General features: G+C 46.0%; 1 protein-coding gene across 1 annotated transcript in view; it reads left to right on the top strand.

Moving 5' to 3' along the window:
• TMEM255B (transmembrane protein 255B) overlaps positions 1-27,510 on the top strand; it is an 84,348-nt gene that overhangs the window by 16,698 nt on the left and 40,140 nt on the right. Inside the window, exon 4 of the mRNA XM_075562687.1 lies at positions 16,279-16,368. Coding sequence (XP_075418802.1) covers positions 16,279-16,368 — 90 coding nt within the window. The remainder of the gene's footprint in view (positions 1-16,278; positions 16,369-27,510) is intronic.

Genomic DNA, 27,510 nt, shown 5'->3' with positions numbered 1-27,510 from the left:
CTCCACTACCCATCTTTCTTCAACCTTGCTTCTCTCTGTAATTACAGACAAAAATCCTGCTGGTGGGCAATTGGTTACCACATTTTAAGGTCAGATAGGAATAATATTTAGTTGAATTGGTAACAACACATTTTTAATAACAAATATGGTAAAGAATGTATAAAATTACTTTTGCCTCTATACACATAATAATAATTACTTTATAAGAACAGTTTCCTTCCAATGTGTGCTTTTTTTTTGAGGATGGAGAGGGGAAGTGGATGAACTATGCTTCATTCTCTTTTAAGCATCCAAAAAGGTTGGCTACAAATCATAGAAACCTAGATGTTTTAAATTGAGTTCTGTGGAGAAACAAAACCAAAGACGTGATATGTATCTGCTCATTAGAAAGAGATTCATATCAAGAAATGACTTACATAATTACAGAAGTAGGTACGTCCAGTCTAGTTCAAGTCCGTAGGTCAGGTGTAAGCTGGAGGCATACATTAGAAACTCTAGACAAGATCATGATGAGTCAGAAATGACTGAATAGCAGTGGGTGGGTGTCATGAGACTAAGGCACCTGTATTCCTGAGAGAACTTATGTTCAGCCATCCACTGATCACAGAGACAGATTTAAGCATGTTTTGTTTGGAATAAACCCCTGCATACATGAACTGGAGTCCCCAGTCGTCATGCTTTTAGGCTTACCCTCCTGGAGTAGAACTTTCAGGTTTGGTCTTAAAAATGTCCACTTAAGAGATTCAAGTCCCCAAATGTCACCTCATGGGAGGGTGCAGCGAGAGGACGGGCTGGTGTTTAATACTTCCTCCCATTGCTTCTCTGGGCGTGAAGGGAAAGGAATCAAGGGTCTTTCTAACTTACTCACAGTTGAGTGCTAATTTACACGAGAAGGTGGCTGACCTCTAGTTGCTCTGTGTTCCGGGGAGGCCCCAGAGGAGGAAAGATGGAGGACTGTGGACCTCTTTAGGTTCTAGCACTTCTAGATTTGAACCCAAATCCAATCACTTACCAACCAGGCAAGTTCAAAGAGCAATGTTTTGTCAAAAATAGTTTCCTGTTGTACACCAAATACTCTGTTAGGCAAATGCTGGTGGCATGAGTTATTTGACTCGCCGACCATGAGATGTCCTTACGTGTGAAGAAGTGAACTTTCCAGGAAGCATGGGGCCTCTGTCTTGGAAAGAATGTGGAGCCCTGGAAGCCTCGGGGTTGCTCAGTGCAAGGTCAGCAGTTGGAAACCACCAGGCCCTCCTTGGCAGGAAGAGGAGGCTTTCTGCTCCCGTAATGGTTTACAGTCTCAGAAACCCTCGGGGTCGCTCTAAGGCGGAATTGACTTGATGGCAGAGTCTGGTTGCTCGGTTTTGCCTTGGGGGCAGCTCCCACTGTGGTTGCTGTGAGTTGCAGTTGAGTTGTCTCTGACATGCAGGGACCTTTCGGGGAACAGAACAAAATGCTATCTAGCCACGAGCCCTCTTCATAGCCATTGGCATGGTGGAGTTCAGTCCGGATGTGCTGTGCTCATCCACAGAATGTTTTCATTGGTTACGACTCAGGGGTCCTCAAACTTTTTAAACAGGGGGCCAGTTCACTATCGCTCAGACCCGCTGGAGGGCTAGACTATAGCTTAAAAAAAAAACCAAAACAAACTATGAACAAATTCCTATGCATACTGCACAAATCTTATTTTGAAGTAAAAAAACAAACGGGGCAAAAACACCCGGCGAGCCGGATAAATTCCTCGGCGGGCTACATATGGCCCGCAGGGCCATAGTTTGAGGACCCTGGGTTTGGAAATAGATCAGTCGGCCTTTCTTCCTCACCGCTTTCTGACTCAGCCAGTCAAGAGAGTTAGTTGCCATGCGTGGTGCATTCCGCCCTTGGTTCCTAAGAGAGAGGGGAAGCGGGTGGGTCAACCTGTAGGCCTCCCTGCTCCAGGTGTCTCTCTGTGTACGTCATTCGCACCTTACAGATTTGGGTCTGTCTTGGTTTTGCTTCATCCACTGTGACTGACCTGGGGAGAAATGGTTCAAATCCCTGTGACAAGTTGTCGGGTGGGGGGCAGAGCTGTTCCCGTTGGGTTGTCAGGCCGATTCTCATCACAGCCACACCACAGACAGAGGAGAAGGGCCCCGAAGTGTTGCCATGGCTCTAGCTCTACACAGGCAGACTGCCTCATCTTTCGCTGAGGAGCAACAGATGGGCTCGAATCACTGACCTTAGTAAGTGAGCACTGAATCATCACGCCCCACGGCTCCCGACACATAGTCCACATATCAGAGTTGAATGCTGAATTCTGTGGGGTCCCAGCCCCCACAATTGAATGGGTCCAAGTATAATTGAGGGGTAAAATTAAAGAGACATCAGACAAATGCTCACCTCTGAGACGGCCTCGGTTTCAGTAGCCAGGTCCTTGCAGAGAGAGCAAATGTATTTCCAATCACGGCTTATATACACTTAGGGGACTTATAAGCCCCCCAATGACATCATAACAGGAAGAGCTTGTGCCATAGGCATATGTGCAACAGGAGAGGGATGATTTAGGGGTGTACACAAATAGGAAGGGGGGAGGCACTAGAGATATACATGTGAGAAAATGGGCGGGCTCTAAAGTCAAGATGGCAGCCTAACCTTGATCCTCCTTGAGCTGGCTTAACCTTGTCTTTGGACTCTCCTTGGGGGAACAACCCACTGTGCTTATCAGAAGGGAGTGGACCCCACCTAGGGTGGGATAGACCATAGGGTTTGATCGCTCTAGATGGCTGATAACCCTCAGGGGGATAACCTTTAATCAGTTGACCTCCAAGTGTACCATTTGCTAGCAAGCAGCATCTTGGGTTAGGCATATATTATGGGGGACAACCTGGGGATAACCTTTCTGTATCCCACAGAGCTCCAGAAGAGAAAAACCCAACAGAAATCCATAAAGTCAATTATGAGGCATAGTGACTGGGGCCTATTATAGGAGCAGACAGCCTCATATTTGGAGCGATGGATATATTTGAGCCCTGGACTTGGTGATTTTCAGCCCAATACCCAACCAGCAGGAGAAAGGACTGTACTTAGTGACTCTTCCCTTTGTGTCCCCAACACCTTGAACAGTTCTGAACGAATGCCAGCTCCAGATGCTTTTATGCTGAATGAATGCACATGTGGCGAGTTACCCATGAATAGTCTGGGGCTATTAGCCGTGTTTTCACCAGAGCCTACCCTGTCTAACTCTCTGGTGCTTTCTCCAAGACGGAATGGTACCTTTCTCCCAAGGGGGTGCCTGTTACCAGGTGCTGTCTGGTCTGCGCTGATTCATAGCGACCCGACACAACATAGTACAACACAATAAGACGTCACCCCAGCCTGCGTCATCCTCAAAATTGTTCTTATGTTTGAGCCCATTGTTGCCGCCACTGTGGCGGGTTTTCCTCGTTTTCGCTGCTCCTCCACTTTACCAAGGGCGATGATGTCCTTCTCTAGTGTCTGGTCTCCCCTGCCATCATGTCCCAAGTATGTGAGAGGCAGTTTCACCAGTCTTGCCTCTAGGGAGCGTTCTGGTTGTACTTCTTCCCAGTTCTTGCTGTTCAGCGAACCCGCAACCCTGTGAACAACGGAAGGAGGCCCTGCCCAGTCGCCCTGCACCACGCAGGCTTTGGTGGAGGGTAAACAAGAGTTGGTGTAAATTAGCTGGTGGCCGGCATACAGCTCCCAGCTGTGGTGTTTCCCTGCCTCCAGCCTTTCTCGTCCATCTGTCCATCTGTCCACTGCCTGGGTCCTCCTCAGATGCAACGCTGACCTGGGGATGAGGCTTGTAAACATTCTTCTGGTGTTGTTTCTCTGATTTATAGTTTCCCCTGCTTCCTGTCCTGTGGTCCTGCCCTGGGCTCTGGCATTCCTGTGGTGATTGACAATGGAGAGAGTGGGGCCGCGCTGTCATCGTGCAGACAGATGTCCCTTTGGTGGATGGAGCGGAGGGGGGAGCTCCTGAGGTTGCTGAGAGGAGGGTCACAGGGCAGCGGGTGCACGGGCTGTGTGGGGCAGGCTGCAGGTGTACAGGCTGCATCTTGCCAGAGAAGAGAGAGGATGTGCCATGCGTCCATAAAAAGAAAAAAACACCGGGAGGAAGGGTATGCTTGTGAGATCAGTCTGGCACACTCGTGTCTGGCAGCGCGTGGCCAGGCAGAAACCCCACCGACCATCATTGGGTGTGATTTGGGGTGGTGGTGGAGGAGGAGGCACTCAGAGGTGTGAGGGGATGAGACGTTAGCATCAGTATGTTGTTTCCCACCTAGAAGGGATGCTTGGGGGTGGGAGGCAGGGGAGGGGAGTGGGATTGGATTTCACTGTGGAAGGCACTAGGATGTGCAGGTCTCGTGCAGGACATGGGCATAGAACATGTCACGTATATGCGCGTAGAACCCCACGCATGCCCATGAAGAACTGTGCTCGGCGGGATTTTCCCTGGCCGAGTTTCGGGGAACACATCTCCAGGCCTTGCTTCTGAGGTGCCCCTGGGGAGGGGGCGGGGCTTGAACTTCCAATCTCTCCATCAGCAGTCCAGTGCATTAGCTGTGGGCACTTACAACCATCTGCAAATGCAGAGTCTTGCCTCTGGTCATGGCCATGGCCCTGTGGGTTGGGATCTATTTTCCAATGTGGATGGCTTTCCATTTGATACTCTATGTTCTGTCGCTGACTTCCTTGCGCGTTTCTCCTACCTGACCAGTGGCTATTCTTCCATAGGCAAAACACTGGTATTTTAAAGAGAGCGAGGTTTTAGGCACTTGCTCTTCTCTCCCCTCACTGCACCCTCCTCCACCCCTCCACCCCACCCCACCATCTTGCTATTTCCTCTGAATCATTATTGACTGATCCTAGGAGGTGCTTCAGCTCCATACATGTTCTCCCCTCAATCTGTAGCCATGGCCATTATCTTCAGCACATGAACACACAACCTGTGCGCATAAACCATTCATTACATAACAGATCCCACTCTGTCTTCTGAGGAGATGACAGGAAAAAAATGGGGAAAATGGAAAAGCTGGCTTCAGGAGTGAGTTTTACTTCTAAGTCAGCCTCTACAAACCAACACCAAACCTGCTGCCTCGAGTGGACCCTGTAGGGCCAAGTAGAACTGGCCCTTTGGGCTTCTGAAGCTGTGAATCGTTACAGAGGCCGGTGGGCAGCCTCCTTCTCCCCTGGGGCAGCTGGTGTCTGCACACCACTGATTTAGTGGTTTGCAGCTCAGTGTGTGTCATCTCTCTGTATCTCCAGATGAGGTTGGGAAACATGCGGTCTTCAGTCCGGGACATTGTGGGAGCAGCAACATACCAGATGGTTGGGCCCTGAGGCTCCCAGAGCGTCCTGGGCATGACCTTGGGCAGGCTGTTGAGTCTCCCTGAGCCTCTTTCCTCAGCTGCACAATGAAGGTCTAGACGGCATCGCCCTCATTGGGCTGTTATAAAGCTCCCACGGGGGAGGGATCCAAAAGCACTGGGACTAGAGCTACGCAAAACTCATTGCCATTGCATAGATTCTAACTCCTTGAAGCCCTACGGGACAAGGTAGACTGCCCCTGTGGGTTTCCAGCCCACAGTGACCCTATAGGATAAGGTAGACCTGCCCCTGTGGGTTTCCAAACCATAATGATCCTATAGGACAGGGTAGAACTGGCCCATTGGGTTTCTACCCAAAGTGACCCTATAGGACCGGTAGAACTGCCCTGTTGAGTTTCTAGCCCACAGTGACCCTATAGGACAGAGTAGAACTTCCCCGTTGGGTTTCTACCCACAGTGACCCTATAGGACAGGGTAGAACTGCCCCGTTGGGTTTTCCAGGCTGCAACTCTGTGGGAGTAGAAAGCCTCATCTTTCTCCCACGAAGTGGAAGGGGAATGATTGAAGTGAACATAAGGAAGCCAGGGAGGAGTGAGACATAGGGTGAGAAAACGGCAGTGAATGGCTAATGGGAAAGAGACCAAGTGTCTCCGTACATGTAGATGAAGGCCAGGCAGGGGGTGATGTGCAGGCTCACTGTTCTAGCTTACCCAGTGATCACCAAGGTATTTAAAATATCCAAAATAACAGGGCCGAGAAACTGCTGCGGCAATCCACCAAACCAAAGGCAACACCCCAACGATAATGCACATAAAAAAAAGGTGGTGAATTAGCGAGGATCCCTGGTGTGGCTTTGGAGGGGAGAGTTATGCAAATAAAGGGAACATTGGTGATTCAGCAGTAAGGTTCTTGCCTTACAGGTGGGACACTTGAGTTTGATTCCTGACCAATGTCCCTTGTGCCAGCCACCATCCATCTCCCTGTGGGCCTGGGAAGAATGGCCTGGCAATCTACTTGCCAGTGAAAACCACCCACAAGCCAACCTGCAGCAGGTCACAGAGATGGCTCAGGACCCACCAGGGTACTGGTCCATTGTGCAGGGGGTCGCTGTAAGTTGGGGGCCAACTTGCTAGCCTCAAACCATGACATTAAGGAATGGCAGTGGACATGGAGAGAATTCAGGACAGGACCCAATAATGGAAGCACAAAAATGCCTGGGATCAGAGACCTGGGTGGGGCTGGTGACCACTGTTGCCAACCTTGATCAGGGTGACAGAATAGCAATGAATGAGAAAGAAAAAAATTGAACAAAATTCAAGTTCATAAGAAAGACCAGACTGGACTGACTAGCCTGATAGAGACTGGTGGAACCCTCAAGACTATGACCCACCCTTTAAACTTACAACTGAATTCCCTCCCCCAGAGCACTTCACAGCCATGGGATAAGCAGGCCTATACACTGAGGACACCATTGTTGAGGCAGCCAGTATCTCTTTGCTAGGGCCCCAGTGGCATCATTAGTTCAGATGGTAAACAGCATCTTCGTCCTGCTATCCTAACTGCTTGGGTGTTTAGCTGATATATTAAACTTTTATAAAATTGAACTGTGCCCACCCTTCCACCTATAAGCTGTCCTCCTCCACTATTCCCTGTCTTGTTAATGCCATCATCAATCTCCCATGTGCTCCTGAGGGGACCTTGCAGCCAACTCTTAGTCCTCGCTTCCTCTTTGCCCACAGTCTTCTAGAAGCTACCTTCAAAATCTGCCTCCTCTTCACCGTCAACGTTTGTCACCATAGGTCAAGCCACCATTATCTCTTGTCTGGAATATTACAACAGTGCCCCAATCCATCTCCCCAATTCCCACCTCCCTCCCTTTATTCTCTATAACCCAGCCAAAGAATCCTTCTAAATCCTAGGTCAGATCTGCTCAAACTCCTCCCGTGTCTTACCATCTTACTGCCAATAGAATCCATATTTTAACAGTGACCCCCCCAGACCCTACATGGCCTGAGCCCACTACTGTCCCCCTAATCTCATCTCCCCCCACCCACATGAAATCACACCCCCACCACAACTCTTCCTGCAGACTGTACCCTGTTTTCTTCTTCTTTCCTCCTTTTATCCCCGCAGCCTTGCGTCTTTGTCTGTTCTTAGTTTACCCTAAGAATGGAAGGTGTGTAAGTCAAGCAAGGATTTGAGCATGACCTTATTTTTTCCTAGTTAATAACATCATTGCCCTTCTCCCGAGAGAAGAGACCCCCACACAGAAGGAGATGGATTGAAATACACTCACGACTCTTAACCGAGAGCCTTCTGTCGTTGCTATTGGACCTCAGGTGTTTTCTATTTGCAATGACAGCCCTTCCCTGTTAGGAAAAATGATTGAGTTTGTGTCTTCTGGAGAATCGATTTAGTTCATGCTGTGTGTATTCTGCCTGCCTTCTATTGTTTGGCTCACTACAGCTGTAAAATAAAGTGTATCTTGAACGAGTATCGGCAATGCCTAAAGGAAAAATAGTAACTGAGGCACAAAAGCCCCAGGAGAATACGAGTGTTTTCTGGAAGAGACAGCTCTCTTGTCATTGTGTCCACCAAGAGTCTTCTGGCTTGGCCAGCTTTTCCTTTCCAGCGCAGAGGAGAATTAGTGGGATTGCTTCCGAGGCCTTTCCTTGTGCCATCATTTGGACTCTAGATACTGAAGCACCAATGCAAGGCTCATGCGATAGCATGTGTGTAATGATCATGAGTTCAATTTTACCTTTCCACGGGGGTGGTGGGAAGAAGGCCAGGAAGGTGGAACCAGGGGGCAGTGTTGGAGGACAGTCCCAAAGATGTTATGATAAGAGTTGTATGGGCCCCTAATAAAATGATTGAAAAAACAAATGTAAAAAACAGAAGAGAGAAGTAGGCTCTTTTAAGAACTATCTATCAAACTGACAGGAAATCAAAAGAGTAGCTGGAACCGTGGGGAATAGTAGTAAGTCTATGGGGAAGGGGACGGGGAGGGGGTAGAACTCAAAAAGGAGTGTAGAAATGGTCATTTATCTTGAAGAATGTGATCAATGTCACTGAATTGTATGTGTAGAAATTATTGAATTGGTGTCAATCCGTTCTGCATACTCTCCACAACAGCAACAATGAAATAAATTTTTAAAGAAAAACTTGACATGGCACCATGCAAGTCCAATTTGAAGTTCCTTTTGGGTTCAGATCCAGGCTTATGCGCGGACACCGTTGGCTGCACAGCTCGCCTCTGGGAGTTTCCACAAAGTCTCACTTAGCGACTCCATCGCAGACGGAAGGGAATGCAGACGAGGGAGAGGGCAGGAATGGTCATGCTGTCTTGTTCACATCTGCACCGGCCACACCTGAGGCCGCTCGTCTATTACAGCAGACCCTCCTGAGGCACTCACCCTACACACTCGTGTATAGGCCGAGTTGCTCAGCACACTGTAATGCAGCTTTTGTGGTAACATTAGGTGCCTCCGCTGATAGTCGGGTTGGCTTATACTTGAGTATAAGTGATAAGGCGTTTAGCACAGAACCTCACTTTGTTTGTTTGTTTTTAGTAAATCATTTTATTGCGGGCTCCTACAACTCTTATCACAATCTACCTGTACATCCACTGTCTCAAGCACTCCTGTACATTTGTTTCACTCATTATTCTCAAAACAGTTGCTTTCTACTTGAGCCCTTGGTATCAGCTCCTCATTTTGTTCCTTCTCCCCCCCCTCCCCCACGAACCCTTGGTCATCTGTACATTATTTTGTCATATCTTACACCGTCCGATGTCTCCCTTCAACCACTTCTCCACTGCCCATCCCCCAGGTTGGAGATTATATGTGCACCTTGTAATCTGTTCCCACCTTCTACCCCCCTTCCCTCCACCCTCCTGGTATTGCCATTTTCACCACTGGTCCTGAGGGATTCATCTGTTCTGGATTCCCTGTGTTTTCAGTTCCTATCTGTACCAGTGTACATCCTCCGGTCCAGCTGGATTTGTAAGGTAGAACTGGAATCACGATAGTGGGCGGTGGGGAGAGAGGAGGAAGCATTTAGGACCTAGAGGGAAGTTGCATGTTTCATCATTGCTACACTGCACCCTGACTGGCCCTTCTCCTCTTCACAAGCCCTCTTTAAGAGGATGTCCAGTTGCCTGTAGGTGGGCTTTGGGTCACCACTCCGCACAATGATATGATTTTTGCAGAACCTCATTTTATAGATGGGAAAACAAAGAATCAAATAGCCCAACTACTGACTGGCAGTTAATAGTCCCCGAAGATCTCCCAGAGAGGCATCAGGATGATAGTTCCGATTCGCCGTGTCGTGGGACAGTTTCACTTGCGGCTGTGTTCTATAAGTGTTTTAGTTTTCTGGTGCAGCCACAGGGAGTCCTGGTAGCGCAGTGGTTATGCATTGGGCTGCTAAGCACAGGTTCAGCAGGTCAAAGCCACCAGCTTCTCCGAGGGAGAAAGATGAGACTTTCTACTCCTGTGAAGAGTTTCAGTGTAGTGAGCTCACAAGGGCAGTTCTACCCTGTCTGTAGGGTCACTATGAGTCGGCATCAAACTGATGTCAGTGTTTTGAGTGCAGTCATAACAACAACAACAACAAATACAGAAGTAGGTGGATTTAAATAACAAAAAATTTATTGTCTCATAGCTCTGGAGCATAGAATCCAGGCGATAGCTTCTAGGAGGCAATTCAACCTTGTCTGTCAGTCGCTCTGGGCATACCTTGTCTGACAGTGGGTTCCTCTCCTGGTCTCTTACCCGTGTATGTAGCTGTCTACTTTGCTCTTCTTATCTACCCACAAATATGGGTTTGACAGTATATTTGCACATGAGTATTTACTTTTGTGGCAAACATATACCCGAATGTGGTACAGTACACAGTGGGGAAAGTTACGAAACTTCCTAGACCTAACCAAACGCCTTTAATATGTTTAAATCAAGAAATTTGTATGATACATGGATCACCCATGAATAAAATTGTTTTAAAACACTTTAGAAGAGTAGTCTTTTGTGACTCAAGGAACTCCTCTCCCTAAAAATCAAATCTAAACAAACAAACAAAGCTTGTAGACATTGAATCAATCGTGGCTCACGGCAACCACATAGGACAGAGCAGAGTCGGGTTTCAAGGCTGTCCGTCTTATAGACATAGCTCGCCTGCAGAGCCTTGCGTGAGTTAAACCGGCCGAGCAGCCCAGTGCTTAACCCACTGCACCACCGGGATTCTTGCTCAGGAAGGAGCCTTGGTGATCTTAGGGTATGTGGCCCTTAACATGTGATTCTCTGCGTGGTGCTGATAGGACCAAGTTGAAAGTGTGGGTCCTTTGAGAGGCTCCTGGGATAAAGGCGTTCTGCTCTGGCCCACGTGGGGTCACCAAGACTCCGCTGACTTGTGGCACCTGGGTTAACCTCTTCCTGACTCACTGTTGTGTAGTTGCCCATGTGTGCCAGTACATGCAACCCAGGATGGGTGAATCTACACAGACAGCAAATAGAAGAAGGGTTTCTGGGGGTACAGCGGGGAAGATGGAGGTCGGGGGAGGGGAAGCTGATCACAAGGATTTCAGGAAGGAAGGACAAGTTTGGAGACTGATTGTGCTAACTATTGGACAACACTGCTTGAAATGATTGAACTATGGAATGGTAGGATGTCTGGATTAGCTCCTAATCAAATGTTGTTTTAAAAAAAAAAAAAAACAACCAAAACTCCCTGCCCTTGAGTCTAAGCAGAGTCATAGCGATCCTGTAGGACAGGGTAGAACTTCCCTTGTGGGTTTCTGAGACTGTAATTCTTTAGAAAGCCCTGACTTTTTCCCATGGACGTGGCTGGAGGTTTCAAACTGCTGACCTTGTGACTAGCAGCCCAATGAGTAACCATTATGCTAGCAGGGCTCTAGTTGCCCAGTAAAAGAAAGGACACGGAAGGGTCTTTGGGAAGCATCATCCTGTGCTTCATTTACTTAGTTGGGTTTGATCTGCATATTTGATACGTGAAGCTTCGCTGCCTTATTTATAGTTAATACGCTCTCTGTAATCTTATTCATGACTCACCATGGACATAATGAGGAAACCATGGATCTATGGATTTTCCTCTGCTGAAGGAGAAAACAAACACAAGCCGGTTTTCCTAGTGAGCCTGCTAGTGATCTTAGTCGAGAAGTTCATTTTTCTTTGCATCGAGACTGTGTGAGCTTCCTGGGACAGCGTTTGATGGGAGTTTCTGAGGAGACCCTTAGCTAGGTTTGCACCCTGAAGGGATTAAGGAGGAGGAGGAAGGAGATGGGGTGGATGTCACCTCCTAGGTGGCTTGCCCACTTTCCCCTGCCTTCCACTGCAGTGGGGCGTGCTAGGAACTGCCATGTAACCCGTGGACCAATGCAACGTCTTTGAAGACCAGCAGAATTGGACAGAATCTGTAGCTGCACAGGTGGTAAATAATGGGTTGCTATGAAGCTTGGGGTAGATCTTTCTTATCTTGATCAAAGGAAAGTGAAAAGGAATCTTTTGAGCTTTTCAGTGAAAAGATGGTCTTAATATTCTCAGAGTGAAGTTGAGTGGCTGATGAAAAATATCTATCTTTTCACATAATTGGTTCCCCTGAGGAGGAAGTAGCCCTTGCGTTTTCTATTGTGAGCCATCAATAAGTTGTCCGTGTGTGAACTAGGAAAGGCAGCTCAAGGTCAGCTTCTGGAAAGCACTTTGCAGCCCTGGGTGTGTAATTTGCAGACCCCTGATGCGCGCCCTGTGTCCGTAATCGAATGCTATCGCTTGAGAAAGGCGAGCCGGACCCGATGCGAGCTTTTTCCATGTCACTGCTTTTCAGAGAAGGTGGGCAATCTATACACCTTCTCTCTGCTGCCACAGAAAAATAATAGTGGTATCTGGGAGCTGTCGACTGACCTGGTGAACTAAAAAAAAATCCACTGGGATAGAAACCAAGTGAGCTGCCAACTCACAGAGGTGCCATTGCCAGCTGATGTGTCCAAATGCCCACTGCCATGCCTGGTGCTACCGCTGGAGGTTAAGGGGCGAGGAAGACCTCCTCCCATCCCATCCCTGAGAGTTCTTGAGAGGAGCCATGGAAACCCCCCATGCAGTGTTCAGGATTTAGGGCAGAATAAAGTGTTTTACCTGATATGTACTTAGCTATGAATGTCCATACCTAGCCATGAGGATCCCTGGTGGCATAGTGGTTACGAATTGAGATGCTAACTTCAAGGTCTGTAGTTCGGAACCACCAGCCGGCTCCGAGGGAGAAAGTCTAGGCTTTCTTTTCCTGCAAACAGGCACAGTCTCAGAAACTCACAGGGCACTTCTACCCTGAGTTTTCTGTTTTGTTTGTTTTTTTCAACCAGTGAGCTCTTTCTGTTTTTATACTTACCCATCTATTCGCTTGTTCTTTTGAGGGGATGAGCAAAGTTTTGGTTAGAGACGTGCCCATCCAACACTTTCAAGGTCTAACTCTAGTGGGTGACCCAATAGCCAAGACACCCAACCCAAACAAAAGCCCACTGCCGTTGAGTCCATTCCAACTCAGACCCACTCGGTGGGACAGAGCAGAGTTGCCCCACTGGGTCTGTCAGGCTGGTATCTTATACGCAGACAGCCATGTCTTCCTCCCTCTGAGCAGCAGGTGGATTTGAACCGCTAACCTTTCTGTCAGCAGCCGAGTGTCTCTGTGTCAGGTGCCTGCTTTGTATGTTCTGCAATGGAATGTTTTCCAACACAGACCACTGAGCATATAGCAGTGTGAAATATGGTTCCATTACCGACAATACAAGGGTAAATCTAAAAGCACTGCTGATAAGGATTCAGTTTATCCATGTGTGGGTTTATTCCAAACAAAATGTATTTAAACATGTCTTCTATGATCAGTGCATGGCTGCAGACATGTCCTCTCAGTAGTACACTTGCTTAGTCAGGTGAAAGTGCTCTCAGAGGGGGAAAACTGGATACAAAAAATGAGTGTCACTTGAGGATGTGTTTGTAGGTCAGCTAGCTCCAGGAGTAGATTTTTATTACTATTAATCAGATTTTGGGGGCTCTTACAGATTTTATAACAATCCATAATTCAGTTTTATCAAGTACCCTTGTACATATGTTACCATCATCATTTTCAAAACATTTTCTTTCTGCTTGAGCCCTTGGTATCAGCTCTTCTTTTTTCCCCTCCCTCCCCCACCATCCCACCCTCCTGAATCTTTGATCAATTATATATTATAATTGTTATTTCATATCTTACATCATCCATTGTCTCTCTTCACCCACATTTCCAGTATTCGTTCCCCTTGGTGTGTGTGTGTGTGTTATATACAACCTTGTAATATGTTCCCCCTTTCTCCCACCTCCTCCCCGCCCCCCCCCCCCGCCACACTCTCCCTCCTCTCATGGTATCACTGCTCCCACTACTGTTTCTGAGGGGTTTATCTGTCCTGGATTCGGTGTGTTAAGAGCTCTTATCTGTACCAACGTCTGTGCTCTGGTCTGTGCAGGATTTGTAAGGTAGAAGTGAGGTCATGATAGTGGGGGGGAGGTTGGGGAGGGAGGAAATATTCAAGAATTAGAGGAATGTTGTATGTTCCGTTGGTACTATATTACACCTTGGCTGATTTGTCTCTTCCCGTGACCCTTCTGTGACGGGATGTCCAATTGCTTACAGGTGGGCTTTGGGTCTCCACTCCGACCCCTCTTGTTTGCATCAATATAATTATTTGTTTTGGATCTTTTGATACCTGATACCTGATCCCATCCACACTTCGTGATCCTGCAGGCTGGTGTGCTTAGCTGCTTCCCTGCTAGACGACCGCTTATTTAACGGCAAGCCTTTAAGATCCCAGATGTTATCTTTTGATAGCTGGGCACTATCGGGTTTCTTCACATTTGCTTATGTTTTGTCTTCAGTGGTCCTGTCGGGAGGTGAGTATCAAAGAGTGCCAGGTTACTAGAACAAAGTATTCTTATGTTTAGTGAGACCTTGAGTAGAGGCCCAAAGTCCGTCTGCTATCTTAATACTTGACATATAAATATATGTACACTGGCCTCTATCCCTTTCATTATAAATTAATATATTTACATATATACATGACTATATTTTACCTCTATAAATAGATTTTGCCTCCTAGTTCTTTCCTCTATTTCCTTTTACTTTCCTCTGTCCCACTATCATGTTCTCCCTCCATTTGGTGCTTAGAGATTCCTCTCGGATACATTGCACTTGGCCCGACCCCAAGAGTAGATCTTTCTATCAGATTTTTTAAGAAAGACTGAAGCTGGTGAAGATGATTTTATGGAACAAATTGTAACTGGGCACAATAGGTCTTGGGTTTACCAATATGATTCCAATAGCAAGTTCCAATGATCCGAATGGTTTCTGACGGGCTCTGCTGAGCTATTTAAAATCAAAGTCGAGGGGGGAGTAGGGAGGGAGGGGAAAAAAAAAGAGGACCTGATGCAGAAGGCTTAAGTGGAAAGCAAATGCTTTGAGAGTGATTAGGGCAAAGAATGTAAGGATGTGCTTCATACAATTGATGTCTGTATATGTGTGGATTGTGGTAAGAGTTGTATGAGCCCCTAATAAAATGTAAAAAAAGAAAAATAAATCAAAGTCGAGAACTCGGCTCAGAAGACGACGGTGACTGCTGTTTGGACTAGAAAGGACTAATCTTGAGAGAATTTCTCAAAGGACACAGGGTGGTCGCAGAGGCCTTTGAGGAAAAAGTTTAAAAGACATTTGAAAACTGTATTAGTGAGAAAATGACCAAGGAAATTGTGCTGAGGAAGGCTTACCCATCCCCCTAAAGGACCTGCGCGTTCCTTAAGGACCTGCTCGTTCCTTAAGGACAGCACAGGCCGCCTGTGGGAATTTTGTGACCCTCTCCCCGTCAGCCTTGATCTTGCCCCCATGCTTCTGTTTGTTCCCCAAACTGGAACCGAGTCCCTTGAGAATGCCTGACTTCTGTTGTGACAAGGCCAAAGTGCAAGAGCACCGGTTCTTTGGAGGTGGGCAGCAAGCGATGGAAACACCACCCTCAGAGGCACAGAGCTCCCACGAGAGGAGATCGCCAGACACAAGGGTGTCCTGTCGTCTCATTTTTTTCATCAATGTTTCTATGGGTTTTTCTGTCAGCACGGCCTTTTCACGGCTTCTCATAAAAAGACCCATAAGCAAACACACACTTATCTGTGTGGTGTACATGCGCTACAAAATTTTCACAACACAGTGGAGTCAGGGCTACTTCTGAGACACCCCCCGCCCCCCGCCCACATATCAACGACCTTTGAGTCAATTCCGGCTCTGAGTGATTCTATTTATAGGGTTTCCAAGGCTGTGACTCTTCACAGGCTCACACAGCCTCATCTTCCTCTTCTCTTCCTCCGGGGACGTGGTGTCCATTACTTACAAAGAGGGTGCAGTAATAATAATTTATGAATGATGAAGGGTTCTTGAGGGAGGGGGAGTAGGGAGGGAGGGGGGGGAATGAGGAACTGATACCAAGGGCTCAAGTGGAAGGCAAATATTTTGAGGATGATGATGACAACAAATGCACATATGTGCTTGACACAATGGATGTATGTATGGATAGTGATAAGAATTGTACGAGCCCCCAATAAAATGATTTTTAAAAAAAGAGGGTGCAAAGAGGGAGGAAAGGGGGTTTAAGTCACATTTTCTGGTTATTTGCCTTTTAGAGGCACAATGTATTCATATGTGTCTTGAGAAATAAAAACAACAGAATTGTACCTCTGTTTCCCTTGTACATCTAGCCTGGGATTAGGTCTGTCCTGGGTTGGAAGTCTTTGGGGGATAAAAGACGTTGGTAGAAAAGTGAACATTCCAGAACAAGACATTCCCGCATCAGGGGGGAACTTTGGATCGGGCTGATTTGGGGGTGCACTTCCAAAGCCCTCACGCCCTCTTCCTCCTCGTCTTCCAGCTGGTGGCAGCCATCGTGTTTATCAGCTTTGGAGTGGTGGCCGCGTTCTGCTGCGCCATAGTCGACGGTGTCTTTGCGGCTCGGCATATAGTGAGTACTGTTTTTAAATCATTTTATTGGGCTCGTACAACTCCTGTCACAATCCATACACACATCAGTTGTAGCGAGGACTTTTATTCACAGCTGCTTTCCCATGTTTCAAAAGGAAAGAATAGAAAAACGACATTAAAAAGTCTAATTGCAATTTGCACACCCCAGCTCAGGTATCTTTGCCATTTTTCTACCCATTTGTATTTGCCAACTGTTATCCTTCCGTGTTGTATTGTTTTCAAACTCACGCCCAACTGAAGCCCCCATGAGATCAGTTAAAATCAAGGTTCTTCAGTCTCCCCCAAACTTGGTAGAAGTTGCTAATCCTCCCTTTTCTGGTCCAAGAACACGTGCATTCAGGGAATTGTCCTCAAACTCACTGCTGTCAAATCAGTACAGTCTCTGTAAATTTAACAAGACACATCCCCAGAATTCCATTGACTTAGGCACTCCCAAGTCATTATAATTCAAATATGTCTCTGTTAAAAATAGTATGAAATTTTGTAGCTTGATGCTGTAGCTTATCAAAATCCTTCCATATTTACTTGACAACACTTTGCTGACTGGTCAGGCGATAACCCTTGTTTGCGCCTGCTTTCATTTATATCATCTGTAAGCCTGCCAGCGATCTAGGTCTTCACAGGCGCTGGCTGCATGGGAGAGTTTTGGCTTGAAATAACAGGCAGCCAATGAGCCTGGACATGGCGCTGTTGCTGTCCGGTGCTGTCGAGTCAACTCTGACTCACAGGACCCTGTGCACCCAGGACAGAGCGCGGCCAGACCTGCACCAGCCTCACGGCTGCAGCGACTGGGTCATCCAGCTTCTGAGGGTTTCCTCTCATTTACTGCCCTTCTGCTTTGCCAAGCATGATCTCCCCATCCCCCAACCTCCCAGGAACTGGTCTCTCCTGGTAATATTCCAAAGTACATGGTTCGAGCCCATGAGTCACTCCAAGGGAGAAAAACAAAGCTGTCTACTCCTCTAGAGATTTAAAGTCTTGGAAGCCCCAAGCGGCTCATTTGGAATTGACTCAATGGCAGTGCATATAAAAATACTACCCCTGACCCCATAAAGAACCTCGCTGCTGCTCAGTCTATTCCAATCCGTAGAGACCCCCAAAGGGCAGGGTAGAATTGCCTCACAGGTTTCCAAGGCTGTAATCCTTATGGGAGAAGACAGCCACATCTGGGGGAATAGAACCGGCAACCTTCTAGTTAAGAGCTGAGTACTTAACCACCGGTCTACCAGGCTCCTCTGTGTTGAAAGGTCAAGTCTGAAATATGACTAATCAATAACTATTTAAACAAAGTGGGAGTCCTGATGGTGTAGCGGTTATGTGTTGGACTGTGATCTGTCTGGTTGGCAGTTCAGAACCACTAGCAGCTCCTCAGAAGAAAGACTGGGCTTCGACTCCCCTAAATAGGTACAGTCGCAGAAAGCCACCATGAGTCAGCATTGACTTGATGGCAAGGAGGTGTGTTTTTAAAATTTAAATGAAAGTTAAGAATCATGTGCTGTTAAGGTAATAGCTTACACACCACAGCACAGAGGTACAGAATGCTACTTTTGCTTTTGTGACGTTGGCTTTTAGCACTGTAGGAGACAGGCCCCAAATGAAAGAAGCATTAGGCCAACAATTATGGTCATTGTACAAATATTACTCTATATTAAATCAGTAGACAGGGCCACTAGTCAAAGGCAGAATTTAAAACCCATTGTCAAATTATGTCTGATGTATTGTTTTCTAGCTTTTATCCCCCTTATTCGTGTTTTAAAAATCATTTTATTGGGGGCTCATACAACTCTTATCACAATCCATACATCCATCCATTGTGTTGAGCACATTTGTACATTTGTTGCCATCATCATTCTCAAAACATTGCTTTCTACTTGAGCCCTTAATATCAACTCCTCATTTCCCCCCTCCCCCCTCTCTCATGAACCCTTGATAATTTATAAATTATTATTTTGTCATATCTTACACTGTCTGATGTCTTCCTTCACCCACTTTTCTGTTGTCCATCCCCCAGGGAGGACGTTATATGTAGATCCTTGTAATCGGTTCTCCCTTTCTACCCTATCTTCCCTCCACCCTCCTGGTATCACCACTCTCACCACTGGTTCTGAAGGGATCATCCTCCCTGGATTCCCTGTGTTTCCAGTTCCTATCTGTGCTAGTGTACATCCTCTGGTCTAGCCAGATTTGTAAGAGAATTGGGATCATGATAGTGGGGAGAGGAAGCATTTAAGAACTAGAGGAAAATTGTATGTTTCATCGTTTCCACTGTGCACCCTGACTGGCTCGTCTCCACCCCACGACCCTTCTGTAAGGGGGTGTGAGCTGCCTACAGATGGGCTTTGGGTCTCCACTCTGCACTCACCCTCATTTACGATGATATGATTTTTTGTTCTTTGATGCCTGATACCTGATCCCTTCAATAGCTCGTGGTCACACAGGCTGGTGTGCTGCTTCCATGTGGGCTTTGTTGCTTCTCAGCTAGATGGCCGCTGGTTTATCTTCAATCCTTTAGGACCCCAGACCAGACTTAAATCCAGTGTTCTGGGATGTGAATGCTGCATGCCGAAATGGAGAGGGGAGAGAGGAGAGGGCTCAGCCTGAGGGCTCAGCCCCCATACCAGCTATGTGGACAACTGCCCCTACCTCCAGAAGAATTTACTTTAGAGGACGGCACTGAAGCTGCAGGTAGGGGAGAGGGACATGTCTGATCAGAGCACACGGGAGTAAATGAATGGGGAGGAAGAGAGAGTGGAGCACATCCTGGTCCACCAGGCCTGGAGGACAATATCCTCACTCCGAACAGCCAAAGCACAGAGTGGACCATATGGCTGATCCCACTATGAGACACGACATCCCTCGCTGACCCATGGCCCTATGGGGCACAATACTGGAGACTCGGTGTTGGGATTGGCCAGGTCTGACCCCGCGATACTGAGGCAAAACACTAAAGGCGTGTGGCAGAGCAAAGGGGGGAGCAGAGCAGGGAGCTCCCGAGGGAGTGCAAAGGATAGATTCTGGGGCCAGAGCCCAGCACCCCATCGGACTTGACTAGAGGACACCCCTAGAGGTCAAAAAACAGACCTTGATCTATTTACAGGTTTTTATCTTTTTTTAAATTAACTTTTTCTTGGCCATTGGATTTCTTTTTTGTTGTCATCTTTGTGTTCTCTTTTATCGCTTTGTCTTGCTATGCCTTGTTTTTCAGTACATATTATTATCTCTGAAGATCTATCTAGATAAGATAGGCTGGATGAGCAGTCTAGAGGAGAAAACAATGGGACTGATGGTTCTGGGGGGGACATAGGAGAGGGGGAGGTTGGGGAAAAGAGGTAGTGTTGACCAACCCAGGGACAAGGGAGCAGCAAGTGATCCAGAATTAGTGGCAAGGAGGATGTGAGAGGCCTGGTAGGGATTCAGCAAGGGCAATGTAACCAAGAGAAATTACTGAAACCCAAATGAAGGCTGAGCAAAAGGAAATAGAGGAAATAACTAGGAGGCAAAGGGCATTTATAGAGGTCTAAATAAAGGCATGTACATATTTAAATATATTTATATATGAGGATGGGGAAATAGATCTATATACATAAATGTATAGATTTAGTATTAAAGCAGCAGATGGGCAGTGGACCTCCACTCAAGTACTCCCTCATTGCAAGAATACTTTCTTCTATTAAATTGGCGTTCCATGATACACACTTTCCCGACATGATCACTGAAGACCAATGTGTGCATAAGCAAATGTGGTGAAGAAAGCTGATGGTTCCCAGCTATCAAAAGATACAGTGTCTGGGGTCTTAAAGGCTTGCAGGTAAACAAGAAGCCATCTAGCTCAAAGCCCACATGGAAGAAGCACACCAGCTTGTATGACCACGAGGTGTAGAAGGGACCAGGTATCAGGCATCAAAGAACAAAGAAAAAAATCATATCAGTGGGTACCCACATTCCCGATATGATCACTGAAGGCAAATGGGTGAAGAAAGCTGATGCCTCCCCCCCTTATTCTTAAAAGAGCTTTCTTAAAATGTCAGGAAATGGGTCTTCCTGATTCAACTTTTACAGGCTACAAAGGAGGCAAATTAAAGAATATTTGAGTGTTTATTAGTTTAACCTTCTTTAAAAGCATTTGAGATCATCAGAATGCTAGATAGCACCAAGTGTCATAAACACAAAAGCAGACCAGTTTGACTTGTCATCGGCCTTTGTTTCTTTTAAAATAAGCCAGTCTTGATTGTGGTACAGTGTTATTGTCTGCATGGGTCCATCAAAGCCAAGTGGCTTTCCAAAAATATGTGGAACTTTTCCATTATATTTTCATGAACTTTTTAGAGCTTGTTTGTATTCCCTTTGACTTTCAAAGTCAAAGTCAGAAAAAACAAATAATCATTTGATGCTGGCTTTGTGTAAAAATTGGAAGCTATGGTATATTATGCACTTTCTCTGAAGATTGTTTGCTGGAAGGCTTCCCTGTCTGACAGCCCCACTCTTTCCCTGTGAAAGGTCTTTCCTTAGTTGCTCATTCCAACCAAATGGACAGTGAGCTGATAATGATGATTATGGTTTTTGAGAATCATGTGTAGACACTCCTTGACCTTATACAGAAATGATTTGGCCTTCATAAGGAACCCTGGTGGCATAGTGGTTATGCTAACTGCAAGGTCAGTAGTTTGAAACCAATAGACACTCTGAGGGAGAAAGATGTGACTTTTTATTCCCATAAAGAATTACAGTTTCAGAAACCCACAGAGGCAGTTCTACTCTGTCCTGTAGGGTCACTATGAGTTGGAACCCACTCAATGGCAGCTTGGGTTTTGTTGTTGTTGTTGTTTTAAGATCTAGCAGTCAATCATGTTTATACTCCCCCAGTGTCACCTTCCAGCTCATCTCTGAAGCAAATTAATAATGGAAAATATGCTGGTAATATCAAAACTTGCCTGGTAACATCATCTCTCCCTTTATCCATGTTTTATTCTTTTTGTTTTTGTTTATGAATCTCAAATAATAGTCATCCAGCAGCTCGATTACCAATGGGTTCTAGTCCTAACTCTGTCTTTGAGTTAATTTTATATATCAGTCAGACCAGTTAGTATTAATGTCAATTAACCCAACATTGGTCTTTGTATATCATGTGTGCCGGGACGAATTACCTTATAAACAAGGCAACTGCATGGTTCAATGCTGAAGGCATCAACAAGGCAGGAAACCAGTTGCTCAAACAAAGACCCATCGATGCTAAGCAGACAGGACACACGGACAAGCAACTGCTTCTGTGGCAGGAAGCGGGCAGGGTCTGTGTTAAGGTGCCATCACTCTGGTTCACCATCACAGAAGTATTAACAAGAAACAAGTAATTGACAGTACTCCAAATCAACTTGCATAACCACGGACACCGCCACTGATGCTCCTGAATCTTTCATGGTGAGAAGGGCGACCATGTAGGAAGTTCTTTCGCATCGATTCTCCTTCTTAAGCAACGTGAATGAACCGGATAAAGAATGCCTAAGACATCCAAGATGGAGGCTCTTCTGTGTTTCATTTTGTTGCTGAGAGTTCTTTTCTTTTTGGGGGGTGAGGTCTGATTTTCTTTATTTGAAATCCAGGATAGGTAATAACCAGATATTAAATAGATTCACAGTTTCTCTGGATTATGGCAGGGGAGTTTGGGAGGAAACGGGGAGCTACAGGAAGGAAGAGACTGTTGTAAAATTCCTTGTGGTGATGAATGCACGGCTCTTTAAGAAGCATAGTTAAACCATTGAATTGAACGGGACATGGATGATATGCCAATAACACTGTCAAAAGTCACGTTAAAAGTCATGAAGGCCCAACACTATGGTGCGACAAGAGGGAAGCAAAAGGAAACAGAGGAAAGAACTAGGAGACAAAGGACATTTATAGAGCTATAAATACAGTCATATACATATGTAAATATATTTATATATAACATTAGTGAAATAGATCTATGTTCTTATAGCTATATGTTAAGAATTAAGGTAGCACACAAACATTGGGCCTCAATTCAAGTACTCCCTCAACACAAGAAAACTTTGTTCTAACAATCTGACATCCTGTGATGCTCACCTTCCTGACATGATTGCTGAAGACAAAATGGGTGCATAAGCAAAAGTGGTGAAGAAAGCTGATGGTGCCCGGCTATCAAAAGCTATTGCATCTGGGTTCTTAAAGGCTTGAAGAAAAACAAGCGACCATCTAGCTGAAAAGCCATAAAACCCACATGGAAGAAGCACACCAGCCTGTGTGATCATGAGGTGTTGATTGGATCAGGTATTAGGCATCAAAGACCCAGAAGAAAAAACCATATCAGTGTGAATGAGGGGGAGCTCAGAGTGGAGACCCAAAGCCAACCTTTAGACAATTGGACATCCCCTCACAGAAGGGTCACAAGGAAGAGACGAGCCAGTCAGGGTGCAGTATAGCACCCATGAAACATACAACTTTCCTCTAGTTCTTTAATACTCCCCCCACCCACTATCATCACCCCAACTCCACCTTACAAATAGGATTAGACCAGAGCATGTGCACTGCTACAGATAAGAGCCCGCAACACAGGGAATCCAGGACAGATCAACCCCTCAGGGCCAATAATGAGAGTACAGATACCAGGAGGATTAGGAGAAGGTGAGGAGAGAAAGGGGGAATTGATCACAAGGATCAACGTATAACCCCCTCCCAGGGGGGATGAACAACAGAAAAGTGGGTGAAGGGTGACAGAGATTGGTATAAGATATGAAAATAATAATCTATAATTTAGCAAGAATTCATGAGGAAGGGAGAGTAGAGGAGGAAGGGGGGAAAATAAGGAACTGATATCAAGTAGAAAGAAAATGCTTTGAAAATGATGTCAACATATGTACAAATGTGCTCGACACAATGGATGAATGTATGGATTGTGATAAGAGATGTAAGAGCCCCCGATAAAAGTATTTAATAATAATATAAAAGTCACTGTTTTGATAGCTAACACACACATATCACAGATTATCAGTATCACAGTCTTCATCTACCTTAATCTGGCAGAGTATACAATGGGGCTTCAAAATGGAATGGCATTAAAAGGTAATGGTATTTTCCCATGAACTTTTTGAAAACCGCTTGAAGAGTGTACCTTGCTATGTATAAAAATATTAACATTTTCTGATACATGAAAGCATCTTTAACATTATACACAGTAGCATACAGTAACAACAACACTAATGATTTGATGTGTTGTATAGTAGAACCTGTTGGCTGTTACAAACCACTTCATGTACCTCAAAATTTTACAGATGAGCAAACCTCACTGCCATTGGGTCGATTCCAGACTTACAGTGACCCCACAGGCTACAGTAGAACCCCTTTCAATCTTTATAAAGGAGTAGACGGGTTAGTCTTTCTTCCTTGGAGCAATTGGTGTATTCAAACCACTGACTTTGTGGTTAGCATCTCAACTCACAGTCCACCAGGCTACCAGAGCACCTTATCTCTGTTAAGGGATTCGTAACTTACAGCCTATAAGTCTGCACGTCAAGCCTTGGTAATGGGAGGTGCTTCCTGTCCTCACTGTGACCAGATTAGCACAGTGACTTCAGGAAAGGGAAGCCCTGTGAGGTCGAGCAGTGAGATGCAGCATCATGTTGTTAATCTTTGTGAGGGTAGCTGCCCAGGCTGCTTTCCCCACCATCTGAAATGGGGCAGAAAGGTTAAAAAAGGGCTCTCCTCATCCTCTCTGGAGCTGTCTAGATTAGATGTCTGCATTCCCCACACTGGCCTGCTTCACAGACCCTTGCCCTGGCAAGGTCTGAGAGAGATGGTCCAGTCTCTGACCTCCGGTACACCACTGGGCGGATCATTGGGCTGAGTGACTATTGGGGATGCTTGAAGCATCTGGTTAAGAAAGGATACTCCCGGGTCACTCTCTCCAACATAGATTTCATGAAAACAAACATCTCTCCTCCCAGTTCAAGTTCATTTTCTTCGTAAGATCCATTAGGATCTTTAGCCCAAGAAACATACATTAAACCAAAGGATGAGTTGAGATGAACTCCACCCACGTGGCGTGAACAACTTCCTCATACCACCGAAACACATATACATTCATCCTGTCAATGCACACAGCAAACTTAAAATAGCACACACCCACAGCATGATTCTGGGGCACCCTTGGTAACAGAGGGCACGGTGGAACACCTTCTGGTCCTGCTCCCCATTTGCCATTGAGGGTTTAGTTTCTTTCAGTCTCTGATGGGGCTACCTCAGGTTGGACTCACCTATCCTTCCTGATTGGCTTTCAGCTTCAGAGAATTTTCAACTTCTATTGACTACCTTTTAAAAAGTGTAGACACCATTTGCCCTTCCCATTCAGGTCCCATCAGCAGGCCTGCCTCCCTTTCCACTCTTGGCGTGACTTTGCTATTACCCTAGATTCAGGCAGTTCTAGAAACATTGTGCATGGAATTCTCTTGAAGAGCTTGGCAGTGCTTTCTGTTAAAAGAGCGACTGCCATTCTGGTTGAGGTGTGGATGGGTGCGGGATTGTTGACGCTATTGTTCATCTTTACTTCTGGAGGGAGCGTGGTGGTGCGGAGGATGATGCTAAACACACTCGTACAGTTTTGCTGTGTGTTGCCTCGAAGACTGTCCTTATCATTTAATGACCTTTCTCTGGGAAAGTTGCATGTGTTTTATGGTTCTGAGTGCCCTTAATCAATACACCCTCCTTGCCCAGACTCTGCTGGGGATTCCAAGGCAGGTTTTTTTTTTAATCCTTTCAAATTGGTTATATCATGTCATTGAAATGAGCATCTGATAAAGATGTTGCTTTCGTACCTTATGTGAATCTATATTTTGTAGGTTGTATTTTTTCTATTTTTTGAAATCTTATGCAATATAAGGGCCCTTGGTGCAGTTGACCAGTTCAGGTCATGGGTCAGCTCATAGGTTACGGGCCTCAGTTTCCAACTTGACAAATGAGAAGAATAATAGCTACCAACTCTTTTTTAATGGGATTGTGAAAAAAGTGTGGGTATGGGTGTGTTGGGGTGTGTGTGTGTTTATTGAATACTTTCTTTGTAGAAAAATTAAAATCACTACACAAATCTTTATTAAGGGACTACTTTGCGTATGTTTGCTCTGGTGGTGTAGTGGTTATGGGCTGGGCTGCTATCTGAATGGTTGTCAGTTCAAAACCACCAGTAACTCTGAGGGAGAACGACTGGGCTTTCTACTCCCATAAACAGTTACAGTCTTGAAAACCCACAGGGGGTCGCTGTGAGTCAGCAACTCAATAGCAGTGAATTTTTTTTCATTGCATGTATATTTTTTACTAACAAAGTTTACTTGCTGACAATGAGAAGGACTTGAAGTCCTTGCTGATAAAGATCAAGGATTGTAGCCTTCCATGTGGACTGTGGCTCAGTGTAAAGACCAAAATGTTCACAACTAGATTAAGATGTACCATCATGATAAATGGAGAAAAGGTTGAAGTTGTCAAGGATTTTGCCTTGCTTGAATCCACAATCATGCTCATGGAAGCAGCAGTCAGGAAATTATGATGTGCAACCACCGCCTATATCTGCTGCCAAATTTTCCATCACCAAGAACAGATGCCCACTGTCTCCTAAACCATGCCCCTCCATTTCTCCTCCTTCCGGCCCTGGTAATTTATTACCACCAATAAACTTTGGGCTCATATATATTTGCCTACCCTAAATATTTTATGTAGGACCACACCTGATATTATTGCACTTTATTATTGTTTCTTTTTATGAAGTTGACCCCATTAAAAGTATTCAGGATACTTGATTCTATACTTGGACTAATAATATATCCAAAGAAGAGATCAAAGGAGAATATTGTTGGCTTCCTCTCTTGGTAAAATCATCTTGGGGGAGCAGCGGTACCCTGACCTTTATGGAGAATGAGCACATTTTTCATAGTGATATAAACTTACCTCCACCAAAATCTGCAACCTTCAGTATGGATTGCAAAGGAAACCCATATCCTCATCACTGGGCCAAGAGACCCAATCACAGTAAACAGAAAAGACTGAAATGGTCAAGGATGTCATTTTACTTGGATCTGCTATCCATGCTCATGGAAGCAGCCATCAGGAAACTGAAAGATGCGTGCATTGGCCAAGTCTACGGCGTGAGTCCTCTATGAAGCGTTAAAGGGCACCGAGGTCACTTGGAGAACTAAGTGTGCCTGACCTCACTCACGACATTTTCCGTCACCTCATATGCATGTGAAAACTGGACAATCAACAAAGAAGGCCTGACAAAAAGTGATGAGTGTGAATTATGGTGCTGGAGAGGAACAACCAAATCTGTCTGGGAAGAGGTGGAGCTGGATTATTCCTGAAAAGTGAGAATGGGTGGCATCCACTGAAGGGCAGCAGCCCTGGCTGTGCGCCACCCACCACCGCCGCACCGAGCACACCTGATCCAGAGGTGTGTGGCGTCTCACCCCAGGAACGCCCAGTCTTGGAGCTCCAGTTCATCAAGAAGAGGGTGGAGACACACATCCGTGCTCAGAGGCAGAGAGGGAGAAGCTGCAACCTGGTGGCCGCCATGAGGAATGTGGCTGCCGAGGACCAAGTGTCTGTACCCCTCCCCATAATAATAAATCCTTGCCCCCCAAAAGAATGGCGAGACTTCATGTGAACTCCTGTATTTTGGCCATGTTACCAGCATGTCTTGGAAAAGTACATCATGCTTGTAAAATAGAAGGTCGGTTAATAAGAGGAAGCCCTGCAATGAAGATAGATTGACAGTGGCTGCTGCAATGGGTTCAAGCTAGCAATTGTGAGTACTGTGCAAAACCGGGCAGCATTCCCTTCTGCTGGACATTGGGGTGGCTGCGCGTTTCCTTCTGCTGGACATTGGGGTCTCTGTGTGTTCCCTTCTGCTGGACATTGGGGTCCCTGTGCGTTCCCTTCTGCTGGACATTGGGGTCGCTGTGCGTTCCCTTCTGCTGGACATTGGGGTCGCTGTGCGTTCCCTTCTGCTGGACATTGGGGTCGCTGTGCGTTCCCTTCTGCTGGACATTGGGGTCGCTGTGCGTTCCCTTCTGCTGGACATTGGGGTGGCTGTGCGTTCCCTTCTGCTGGACATTGGGGTCGCTGTGCG

The sequence above is a fragment of the Tenrec ecaudatus genome, chromosome 11 (assembly GCF_050624435.1).
Source record: "Tenrec ecaudatus isolate mTenEca1 chromosome 11, mTenEca1.hap1, whole genome shotgun sequence".
Classification (NCBI taxonomy): Eukaryota; Metazoa; Chordata; class Mammalia; order Afrosoricida; family Tenrecidae; genus Tenrec; species Tenrec ecaudatus.
The sequence above is the reverse complement of the archived record's forward strand: the minus strand, read 5'-3'. Positions and strand labels throughout refer to the sequence as shown.